Source organism: Vulpes lagopus, chromosome 12 (genome assembly GCF_018345385.1).
Source record: "Vulpes lagopus strain Blue_001 chromosome 12, ASM1834538v1, whole genome shotgun sequence".
NCBI classification, from domain to species: domain Eukaryota; kingdom Metazoa; phylum Chordata; class Mammalia; order Carnivora; family Canidae; genus Vulpes; species Vulpes lagopus.
The window spans coordinates 37,692,789-37,705,183 of record NC_054835.1 but is presented as its reverse complement, the minus strand read 5'-3'; the positions used below and the strand labels follow the sequence as shown (position 1 = coordinate 37,705,183).

The 12,395-nt window shown below is 56.1% G+C and overlaps 1 protein-coding gene across 1 annotated transcript in view; it reads right to left on the bottom strand.

The window, feature by feature from the left end:
- ARHGAP23 (Rho GTPase activating protein 23) overlaps positions 1-5,358 on the bottom strand; it is a 79,017-nt gene extending 73,659 nt beyond the window's left edge. Inside the window, exon 1 of the mRNA XM_041725301.1 lies at positions 5,213-5,358. Within this exon, the coding sequence (XP_041581235.1) occupies positions 5,213-5,221 (9 nt within the window). The 5' untranslated portion in view covers positions 5,222-5,358. The remainder of the gene's footprint in view (positions 1-5,212) is intronic.
- Positions 5,359-12,395: the final 7,037 nt, after the last annotated feature.

Sequence of the window (12,395 nt, the reverse complement as noted above, 5' to 3'; positions counted from 1 at the left end):
TAAGTGGAGACGTGGCACAGTAAGGGAGGAGATGAGGACTGTGGGGCAGGAGTGGGGGAAGACACTGCACATGGGCAGAACCAAGAAACATCAGAGGCCCCCCAGACTTGGTGACCAACTGGTGTTGCAGGAAGGAGATGGAAAAATCTGGAGTGTTTTCAGGGAGAAGGGCATGCCAGACCCTGTAAATCCTTTGTATGTATATATGTATTCTCCCAATTCAGCCTTACAAAGGAGCTTCAAAATAGATATAATCCTTATTTTATAGATAAGGAAACTGAGGCCCAGAGAGCTTTGAGTATCTTACCCAAGTCCACCCGGGATTTGAATCCAGGCATTTGGGCTCCAGAGTCCACACACGTAACCCATAGGCTGTATTGCCAGTTGGGAGTAGCAATTAACAGCTTAAACTGTGGGTCTGTCTCTCGGAAGAGAGGCCTGAACTGGAGACATGGCTTTGGAAGTCATCAGTAGAACCAGGAGTGTGGTTCAGACTCTCCAAGGGCAATACAGACAGGGGACTGAATATGAGACAGGAGCTGAGGAGCACCCATCTTTGAGGGCAGGTGGGAAAGGAAGAGGCCAGGAGGAGGACAGAGAGGACTGTGAGAAAGCAGGTGGCCAGAGGAAGTGGTGCTCTATTGGGCAGAGAGGATACTTTCAGGGAATTGGTGGAGGCAGAGGCCAGATTATACAGTGAGGAAGAGCAAGGGGGTGAAGAAGGGGAAAGGGGCCTGTTAAAAAAGTTAGCAGCACAGGTGAGTTATGGGCGAGACATGGGCAGGAGAACCACGGGAAGGATGAGTGGAGCTAAGGAAGAAGCAGCAGAATCTAGGGCTCCAGAGGAAGAACCTGTGTTCCCCAACTCCAGGTAGGGTAAGGAAAGGAGTGTGAGGGAGGTCAGGGAAAAGTCCTCAGATCAGAGCCATCTAAGGCCAGGATCGGGCCTGGCCCAAGAGCCAGCTAGTTTTATGGTGTCATCAAGGAGCACTGAACCCAAGAATCCAAAGGCCTGGGTTCAGGTTCCCATCCTGCTCACCTGGTCACTGGATGTCTTTGAGGAAAAAGACATTCTCTGAACCTGTTTCACCCTCTGCAAGATGAGAACAATAAGGCCTTCTCTGCCTGCCTTCCACTGGGGGCTCACACTTGATAATGGATTCAAAGCACCCAGGGAGCTGAAAGGGAGAAACAGTAGGTGGAAGGTGGGTTATAGGACCGGTGGCCATGACCCTGGACAACAGCTTGGGCTCTTCCACCAGAGGGAAAAGAGCACCCCCTGGTGGAGAACAGTGGAAGGGCAGGACTAGAGGGGATCGCTAAGAGGCCTGTTCCTGTTCCTCTGGCTTTTAGACCCCAGCTTGTCCTCTGCTTGTCCCCTGAAAGCAACCCATCCTTATGTAAATTTTCATCTCTAAACCAAGTGTGGGCCTGGTTTATTCAAATCAAAAGAGATTTATTAAGTGTTGATTACATGCAAACTGGCAGGTGCTGTGATGGGGGCTGTTGATATGCCTGCCCTCTTGGGGTTCAGATTCCAGGGAAAGCAACAAACAGCAAAGGATGGCCTGGATGGTGCTGTCATGTGGTGCAAGCAGAGTACCAAGGAACACAGGAAGGGTCTCCCATAATGAGGGCAGAAGGTAGGGGCCCTGGGAAGCAGTGCATGGCCTAGACCTTGATGGCTCTCAAGTGGCAGAGGAGGGAGGTCTGAAATGGAGAGCTGGGGAGGGCATGGGGCCCAAGTTCTGGCAGAAACCCCAGGCATCCCACAAAGTGGACCTTGTTGGGCGTCTTTGATGTTGTGTGGGGGGGGGCAAGGGTCCACTCAAGAAGATACCAGTCCCTACCCTCCTCCCTGCTACCAGGTCCCTCAGGAATCTTACAGGAGAGGAATCCCATCTGAACTCCCCTCCGGGAGGGAGGCTACAGACCCCTAGCCTGCCTGGAGCCACAGGGCATTGGTAACCTGCCAGACAGCTGGGAACCCAGCCCAGCAACCTCTGGACAGCTGGCCTGGGGGTGGGAGCAAGAGGCTGCAGCTTCTCCAGGCTGGCAGCCGGGCAAACAAACCACGCCCAGTAAAACCCTGGTGTCAGGGTAGGGGATGAGTGAAAGATATCCAGTCCTACCATCCTCCACTGGTAGCCCCTCAGGGGAACCATGTCTGTTATGACTCGGAAAGAGGAAGGGGCCTGGAGCTGGGGTCTCACCCTGCGGGCTCCCAACTGTGGGACACTGGGTGATTAAGGACCTGGTGGCCTGGACTGTGTGTATAAGGCTAGCAGATGACTTCTGAGGACCATGACATCACCTAACACATCACAAAGATGTGTTAATGTGTTGAGTACCTACTGTGTGCCAAGCTCTTTACAAACATTGTTTCATTTGTTCCCCATGACAACACTATACGGTCAGTATTATTGGCCCCACTGTATAAACGAGGAAACAAGCTCAGAAAGGTTAAGTAACTTGGTGAAGTCTGATGCCTAACTGTTGCCCCACGAAGCAGGATCCCTCTGGGAGGAGCTAGGCCAGGTAGTCTCCTCCCAGTTCCAGGATGCTAAATTCTGAGATTCTATGTGAGGGCTTTTAAATTCTTCCAGAAACTGGCCTGGAGTCTTGCTTTTGCCACAGGCCCGCAGAGTGTGCCTAGCTGTACCGAACCCCTGTGCATTCTGCACACAGGAGCTCCCTTGCCCCCTCTCCTCCCTGTCTGCATTTTGCCCTTCTGGGGGGAGGTGGGCAAGGGGACAGGAAGAAAAGAGAGAGGAGGGGAGAGGAGGGAAACATGGAGGGAAGGAAGAGAAAGAGAGAGGGGCAGGGTAAAGGAGGAGGGGAAGGGGAGCTCCCACCTCCCCCTGGAAGCTCTGGAAATCCCCAGCAGCTGCTCCCTCTCCTCTGTCTGGCTCTGAGCCAGCCCTGGGAGGGAGAGGAGAGTTAGATGGGGAGAAACGAGGGGCAGGGCACCGACCTCAGGGGGCAAGCCCCTCTGTCCTGGCACCCACCCCACCTGGCAATTCCAGCCCCTGTGAGAGATTCCAGGCATGCTCCCCTTTAAGAAACCCTACATGCCAAAATCCACACATACCACACAGACACATTGGGGCTGTTCTTGCACTATAAAAGGATTCTTTGCTTTACAAGAGGGCTCAGCACATGGGAAACTTAAAATAGGAGCTTCCCCTGGTGTGGTGAAAGAAGCTCTGATTTCAGAAGCACCCCATATACACCATGCTTCTGGCACATCCAGAAAGTCAGTGACACCCACAGGGCCAGCAGGACTGAGGCTGCCTTAAGACATTAACATCCTCCTGGGCACCTCCCTGGTTGTGCTGAACATCAGTTTCCCATCTGGGGGGTGCGGGGGGGCATGTCTCTCAGTCCAGCAGACAGGCTGACTGCTGCTTGGCAGAGGTGTCCTAGGACACCTAGAAAAGACCTGGAAAGCCACTACACAGCACAGCTGTCAGGGCTCTCACAGCAGCCCAGAGAAAGGACAGATATCCAAGACGTCCCTATGTCCCTTTGATGGGGGCAGCCAGGAGCCCAATGCCCTACTCTCTTCCAACTCTCTCCTCCCCTCCACAAAGCCAGGGCACAAGGGAGCCAGGCTCTCTCTTCTGGGAAAGAGAACACAGCTGACCCCTAGAAGAGGTCCAGAAGGCTGATGGGGGTGGGGGGGGGGTAGCTTTTAGGAGCAATTCAGTCCTAGCTGCACTCTCAATGAGATGCCTTTACGATCCTGTAGGCAGAAAATAGTGTTGGTCCCTAGCCCTCCTCCTACTTTTTTAAAAAAATTGAGGTGAAATTCATACAGCATAAAATTAACTATCTTAACGTAAACAATTCAGTGGCATTTAGTACTGACCCCCAATCCCCACTTGTTTGCACTCAGAGTGGAGCTAAGGGTAGAGTCAGTAATGACAGCAACAGCAGATAATGACGAATGAAGTCCCCTTCCCCCTGCCAGGCCTGGTGCTGCCACTGGCCATTTAAATTAACAACCAAGATGCCAAACAGGCCTGGAGACTAGACCACAGCTCTGCTCCAAACATCACACCCAGGCCAGGGAAGATGCCCAGAGCACTTCATGCCTCCCCAGAACTTAGGATCTCCACCCCCCACCCCCAACTCCCAACTCCTCAACCCTCCACCCCTCCTCTCCACCCTCCTCATCACAATCTGAGACAAACTAAGAACCCCTCTGCCAGAGGTAGGGGGGCCTGCCTCAGTCTGGACCGGAGGGGTCTCACAGCCCAGGGCTCCAGGCCACTGCTTTAGGCAGAGCAGCCCCAAAGAGCCCTGGAGTGTGGATAAGCCCAGCGCTTTAAAGGCACGCCCAGGAACAGAAAATCCCACCACTCCAGACCCCACCCCAAGACCTCCCACCAAGTCAGGATGGTGAAGGGAGTAAGACAATCTCTAGAGAAGCCCCCAGACTCCTGCCCAGGCTGCTGCTCCTCTTAGAGCAGGATAGGGGCCCCCCTCACTCACCTAAGGGGACCAGCCCCCTTGTCTATCTGCTGAGCTCCCTGGAGGGAGTGAGGAGCTCCAACCTGAGGGGGCCTTTCCCCCTGCCCCCTTCTGATGGAGCCTATGTAAAGGAAAGACAGCCCCCAGGGCCCAGCTGGGGCCGCAGGTCTGCATTTGGGGGGCATAAGGAGAAGCTGCCCAGCCCACCCCATCTTTTCACTGCCATGAAATGGTGGCAGCAGCTGCTACAGCTGCTATAACTGGGGGAGGAGGGGAGCCTGGCGGGGAGAAGCCCCTCCAAGTGTAGGTGGGGGAGGGAGACGGTTGTGTCGTGAGGTCTCACCAGGGGATCGGCGGTAGTTGGCACGGGAGAGCTACCCGCCTCCTGCCGCTCCCTCATTCCGCAGGGCCGGGAGCCCCCTCAGGCCTAGGGTCCCCGCGGGGCCGAGACCTTACCGAGTGGGGAGGGGGCTTCTCCGCGCGGGCGCTCTCCCGGGCGGGGAGGGCGGCAGCTGCGCGCCCTGTGTGCGCGCCTCCCCGTGTCAGCGTGTGTGCGCGCGTGTGCGTGTGTGCAGCCCTCAGCTCCGTGGCACACCGGCCCATCCCGCCCCAGAGCTCCCGCGGGGCTCGGCGCCCCGGCCCCGGCGCCCCCCCACCCGCGGCGCGCCCACCCGGTCCGCCGCGGCCGCCCCGCCCTGCGCTCCCGGGCCCGCACCCGCGCCCCGCGCCCGCCGACCTGCTCCATGCTACTGCCGGCTACGCAGTCCTCGCCGCGCCCGCCCCGGGGGGCGCCGGGGGCGGCGGCCCCTCCATGCGCCCTGTCGGTGCGGCGACCCGGCGGCGACCGCCCAGCGCGAGGAGCGCCGGTTGTCAGCCGCCTGGCCCCCCGCCCCGCCCGCCGCGCAGGCCCCGCCCCTCCCCTGCCCTCCCACCCGCGGGTGGAGGCGCCGCGCTCACACACGCGCGCGCACACCGGGCACACTCGCACGTAATGCACACCCGCTGCCACCCAGGGGCTCATCCCTGCCAGCACTCCTTGGACACCCTCCGAGGGGAGACAGGAGTTAGAAGGGCCCCGCCCCCTCATTTCACGGGGGCGGGGGCGGGGGCACAGAAAGGTTTGCCCCAGGTCACGCAGCAGCTTGGTGACAGAGATGCCCCCCCGCCACGCCCAGACCACTGTCTCCCAGGCCGATGCCCCTCCTCAGGGGTGACCTGAGAGCAGGTCAGAGACACCCACTGAGGCTGGGACACAGGGAGACACAGCACTGGCCCCCACCCTGTGAGCAGGGGTCTGGATCCTGTGACCTTGTGAGGACAGGGGATGGTGGGGTGCCACTCCCTGTTGCCAGGATCCAGCCTCTATTCAAATGTGTTCTGAGGTCCTTGGCCACGTGTGGGGAGCAGAGATGGATTCCTGTCGCCTACCGTTTGCTTATGCCCTAGGCATATGCCAAGCAGGGGGAGGGGCCCAACTGTTTGCCCACTGCGGGAGAAGGGTCACCTGATGCCCCAGATGCCAGCCAGGTAGCTGACTTGTGGCAGTGGGACCACCTACTCCGGTAAAGACCAAAGAGGTGGCAAAGAGACTGCCTCCCCCATCGGAGGTGGCTCCTGATGGTCCCCTGCCCCTCTGTCCTGCCCCTCACAGGGCAGCGCCAAACTGAGGGCGATATCACATGAGTAGGCATGTGAGAGGCAGGCATGCTGCCCAGGAGTGTGGAGTCCAGAGTGGACAGGGGTGGGAACCAACCTGCCCTGAGGCGGGCAGCAGGGTGGGAGTGTTGGTGTGCCGGGGCTGGCTGTCCAAACCCCCTGGGCCAGTGCCCAGGCTGGTATGAAGAAGGTTCAGGGTTTCAGCACTTCTCACTGCATCCTGGCCTCTTTGTTGGGCGCCAGAGGGTGAGGGGGCAGAGGGCGGGAAGCTGAGATGGGGCGAGTTAAGATCCTCAGTTGGCCCAGACAAAGGGGGCTTTATAGGCTGGGTGTGGGGGACATGCTGGGAGGAGGGAGGCAGGAATGCAGGCCGGGGAGGCCCTGAGCTCATGGGCAGCCGGGCTTGGGGCCGAGGTTGGACTCCCCCAGTCCTCACACCCTGTGGCCCTATGGAGCATTTGCTGCTTGGCTCCTGGGACTGCAGCCAGGAGTCCTGGCAGCCCCTCTTCCTGGGCCACCCATCCTCTCAGGGGGTCTGGTGGCCACTCCCCACGCACTCCCGGTCTTCCCCGCCCAGCTGGCTGCAGCCTCTCTTGGCTTCCCTGCCATCCCCTCCCAGTGGCTCCGTGGCCCCTGTCTGCTACCCAAGTTGAGTGAGTGCCCTGCTGGCTGCCTGGGGAGGGGAGGGACAGATTTGGGTGGGGTCACAGGGCAGGGCTATGGGGTCAAAGGAACTCTTTGTCTCTTCAGAGTCTGTCGGGGTCTGAAGAGAAAGAGACCCGAGACTGAGAGGAGTGCTAGCCAGCAAGCATGTCCCCCAGACCCTGACCCAGCCTCTCCCAGGCCGTGGTGGAGCTGGCCCTGGGCTGTGAAGGCAGGCTCCATTCTTCGCATTTGTTTCCCTCTGATTTTCCTTCAGGGATGAAGCAGCCACTGGGAAGTGACAACAAGAAGGAGGAGGTGGCTGTAGTGGCAGCAGCCACCCACGATGAGCTTCTGGAACAGCTGCTGCTTGGCTAGACCTAAAGTCTGGGGTTGGGCTTTGCAAGGTTGAGAACTGTCTGTCCCCAAAGATGCTGATCTGGCTCTAACAAATAGACTCCTACTAGCCAAAGTCACAATGGCTAGATTGATAAACCCTGAAGCTATTTTATCAACACACCCCTGAGAGTCCCTGTGAAGGACTGCAAGATCCATGTGTGCAGCCCCGCAGTCCTCTTCCCTGGCAGCCTGGATCCTCTACAAGCTCCAGCTCTTTATTTCCTATTGCTCCACTCGACATAGGCCAGAATCTTGAGCCACAGCATTACCTCAGAGGGGCAGTGGTAGGGGGGGTGGAGACAGAGCCCAGTCCAGGTCATTTGACATATACCTTATTGACTCTCCTTCATACGAGGACAGTAGTCTTGTCTCTTAATTATCTTGGGCAAAAACCTCCCTTCAGGGAGGAAAAGAAGTCCCAGTCTGGCCAGCACCGAAATTTCCAGCCATCTTTGAGAAGCTTCCTAGCTTCCTCATCCATAAGCCAGGAGTGATACTACTACCCCTTGGCGGGTTGATGAAAGATTGGGATGTGAGTATAACATTCTTGGTGCACTGACAGACACATAAACCATCAATAAAAGTTAAGTACTTTCTACAAAGAGCTGAGTTAATTCATTTTATGTTGATTATTTATTAGGTTTAGTTTATCAGGTGACAGTTTCTAACCCTGGTCCCAAATTCTGGGAGACCATACCCTGGCTACAACCAGGTGTTTCTTTTGAGGGTGGCATCTGCCTCCCACTGGATGGGGAGCAGAAATAATGAGGGCAGTTTCCAGCCTGGTGCTTATTTCTGCATCCCCCCCTACACCCCCCACCAGCTTCCTTCAATTCACCTCAGAGCCTCAGGGGCTCCCCAGGGAGCAGGGAGAGGGTGGGAAAGGATCTGAGAGCCGGGTAGGGCAGAGAACTCCCGACTGACTCCCGGGGTGGGGGTGCCATGAGCCTGGGAAAGGAGGAAGGAGGACGGTTACCCAGGAGGGAGTGGAAGATGAGCGGGAAGGGGGGGCATGGACCGCGTCGGGGGGAGCCCACTCCTCCACCTGCTGCTCTGTGAACAAAGCCAAGAATGATGCAATTCTGGCCTGGTTGCAGCTGAGGCTCTCAGCAGGCCCTGAGAGGGAAAAGTGGGCGTCAAGGGTGGGGAGGACAGATGCAGGGAGCCTGTGAAAGCCTGGCCCTGGAGCCCCAGCCTCCTCCTGGAGCCCCTCACCCAAGGGGCTCAGGCCCCTCACCACACAGGCACAGCTGCCTTTGAAGCAGGAGCCAGACATGATGCAAGTAGGACATCATTCCAGGCAGCCTCCTCCGAGGGGCTGGCACCTCCCACAGGGGAGGGAGATGACGAGCCCCAGAGGCGGAGCTGGCTCCCAGGGCCCCCAGCGGGCCCTTCACGTGAGGGCTGGGGTGTGCTCGGCCGCAGCTCTCTGTCCCCTTCCTCTCATCTGGGAGACAAAGGCGAAATTCTCCGGAGAAGGTGGGATGGGAAAGCTCGGGAGAACCCTGACCCAGGCTCTGCACACATATTTATAGAATTCAACAAAACCCAAGGCAGATACAGAGATGGGTCCAGGAGGCCCGGCGTTCCCCTGGGGCAGTCATCCAGCCAGGGGGGCAGCGTGGGGCCGGGGGGTGGTCTCTGCCAGCTCCAGGGCTCCCTGCCCCCTGCTCCCCCTTCTGCCTGGGAGTCAAGAGAACAAAGCCTTCGCCCTCTCCTTCCACTTGGAGGGAGTCTGGTTCCACTCGCCAGCACGGTGTGGAGGATGTGTCTCTGGGCAGAGTGTCGTGGGGCTGGGCATCGAGTGGGGACAGCAGAAGAGGACTGGAGACGCTGCAGAATTTTAAACCCAGCCTCGCCCACTTCTGCCCAGCCAGACCGGAGGGGACAGCTGGGTGGCATAGCCCGAAGGAGCCGCTAGGTGGCAGGAAAAGCTCACCAACTCTCCCGGTTCCACCTGTTCCCACCACCGGCTGCCCCTGCCTCCCCCCTCCCAGTCCGATCCTCCCGCAACCTCCCCCACCGCCCCCTCCAGCCCACCCCTCACTGCAGCCATTGGTGACAGCCCTGAAGTCTTCATTTTTCTTTCTGCTTTAGAGAAGGCAAAAAGCTCCCAGTTCTTCTCTTTGAAATGCCACTAATAATGATAATAATTAGTGCCTGTGGCTATTGACTGAGTGCTGAAGAAGTACCAAGCGTTTTACATGCATTATGTCATTTACTCACTCAGGAGGTAAGTAAAAATACTCTCTTTCTTTTCAAGGGGAGACAGACCAAGAGAGCATAAGTAGACTGTCCAAGATCACATGACTAGCTAGTCATGGACCCTACGTTCAGACCAGGTCTACAAATACTGGGCAGGGCCCCTCGGAGAGTGGCAACGAGTGGGTGTAGGTGTGCTGAGGAGACAAAGGAGCCTCAAGATGCCCTTGAGACCTTTCATCCACCATTCTTACCAAGCCCTGCCCCCCATACTTGACCCCTCGAGATTCTAGGAGGGTGTCTTAGTCTCAGGGTGAATGTGAACTGTAAAGGTTTGCCTGGGGCGCCTGGGTGGCTCAGTCCCTTAAGCAACCTACTCTTGGTTTTATTTTTTTTATTTTTTTTCAATTTTTTATTTATTTATGATAGTCATACAGAGAGAAAGAGAGAGAGGCAGAGACACAGGCAGAGGGAGAAGCAGGCTCCATGCACCGGGAGCCCGACGTGGGACTCGATCCCGGGTCTCCAGGATCGCGCCCTGGGCCAAAGGCAGGCGCCAAACCGCTGCGCCATCCAGGGATCCCTACTCTTGGTTTTAGTTCAGGGTCATGAAACTGAGCCCCACACTGGGCTCCGTGCTTAGCTTGGAGTCAGCTTGGGACTCTCTCGCTCTCTCTCCCCTTCAGCCCCTCCTTTCTGCTTGCTCACTCTCTCTCCCCCTCTAAAATAAATAAATATATCTTTTTATTTTTAAAGGTTGCCTGAGTGATTTAGGCTCACAAACCCTTGCTCTGGCTGAGAACCACTGCACGCTACCCTGATGCCTCTTCTATAGACTCCACAAGACATCCTGGCTTCTCCCCTTGCCCATGTTCCCCAATTCAGGACCAAAGGTGATTCTAGCCCAGGGGATCTTCCCCTGCTACCACCTCTACTCCTCCTCCTCCTCCTCCTTTTTTAAAGAAGGTTTTATTTATTTATTCATGAGAGACACACACAGAGAGAGGCAGAAACATAGGCAGAGGGAGAAGCAGGCTCCTTGCCAGGAGTCTGATGTGGAACTCCATCCCAAGATCCCAGGATCACAACCTGAGAGGAAGGCAGATGCTCACCCACTGAGCCCCCCAGGCGCCCTCCACCTCCACTTCCAGCCTGGCTCTTTGACCCATCCCTTGTTTTCAGCAAACATGCAGGGTACGTCTGTTGGTGTGCTGGCACAGCCCTAGGTTGTGGAGGTGGAGGACAGAGCAGAAGATGAACAAGACACAGAACCCACTGTCCACAAGCCATGAGTTCATATCTAAAGCTGGGCCTATACTTATTTCTTCGTATGGTGTCCATTCAGAGAAACAGCCCCAAACAAGGATATGTTTGCCTATTGCCCTTTTCTTCGCTGGCACCAGGGCATGCGGAAGGATGGCAGCTGCAGGGAAGGGGCTCCAGGAGATGACACCCAACATCCAGAGAAACTTCTTGAAGTTTTTTTTTATAAAAAAAAATATTTTATTGGGCAGCCAGGGTGGCTCAGCGGTTTAGTGCCGCCTTCGGCCCAGGTCGTGGTCCTGGAGACCTTGGGCTCAAGTCCCACATCAGGCTCCCTCCATGGAGCCTGCTTCTCCCTCTGCCTCTCTCTCTCTCTCTCTCTCTCTCTCTCTGTATCTCTCATGAATAAATAAATGAAATTTAAAAAATATTTTATTTATTTGACACAGAGTGAGCGAGTTCGAGTGACAGGGGGTGGTAGGGGCTGAGGGAGGAGAAGCAGACTCCCTGCTGAGCAGGGAGCCAGATGTGGGGCTCAATCCCAGGACCCTGGTATCACAACTGGAGCCAAAGACCAGACACTTACTCTACTGAACCACCCAGGTGCCCCTCTTGAGGTTTTCTTTAACTCTACCTATCTTCCACACCAGCTGACTGCTGCCAGACTGTCCAGTCCCATTTCAAACCTTCCAAACTTCTCCCAAGCTCAGCTGTGACCTGCCCACACATACATTTACCTCCCAGTATAAAGCTAGCTAGCCTCTCCTATTCTCCACCTATCTCATCACCCCCTGGATTTACAGAATAAAGGCCCAGAAATAAAACCAACTTTTCAGAAGTGAGCAGGGAAAGCCAGGCCATGATACTACATGGGATAAGACCAGAGGCCCAGGATGTGAAGAAGGGCACCTGAGCTGAGCTCTTTAAATGTAAACTTTCAGGGCACCTGGGGACTCTGCCTTAGGCTCAGGTCATGATCTCAGGGTCCAGGGATCAAGTCCCACATTCAGTTCCCTGCTCAGCCTCTCCTTCTCCCTCTGCTGCTCCCCTTGCTTTTGCTCTCTTGCTCTGTCAGATAAATAAAATCTTCTTTAAAAAAATAAATGCAGGGGTAGCCCCAGTGGCTCAGTGGTTTAGTGCTGCCTTCAGCCCAAGGTGTGATTCTGGAGACCCGGGATCGAGTCCCACGTCAGGCTCCCTGCATGGGGCCTGCTTCTTCCTCTGCCTGTGTCTCTGCCTCTATCTCTCTGTGTCTCTCGTGAATAAATAAATAAAAAATCTTTTAAAAAAATAAAATAAAAAAAAAAAATAAATGCAGACTTTCTTTTGGGGGAGAATTCAGCAGGGGGCAGTGGGTGGTTCAGTACAACCTCTGGCCCCTGAACAAAGCCTGCTGACCCTATGTGGGGAGCATCTTCCACCAAAGGGCAGCTCTGGGGCTCTGACACCAGGAGGAAGCGGTCCACACCCCACCTTTGGGAGATCTGGGAGTTACAGTCATGTCACATAGTTCACACTCTTACTTCAACCACCAAAAAAACTCCCATCCCTTGAGAAAATTCTGAAGACGACTGACATTTAGTAGTTAAGAGCTCCTACCACCATACAATCAAGTCGTTGTGTGTGTAAAAGGGGAACTCCAGGTTCAAGGCTAGCTGACTGGGAAAGGGGCTGATGTCACCTTTCCTCAACCACCACCTTGGCACAGGTACTGACCGTGCCAGCCCTGGGGGCAGGGAGAGCACTGAGCGGGACAC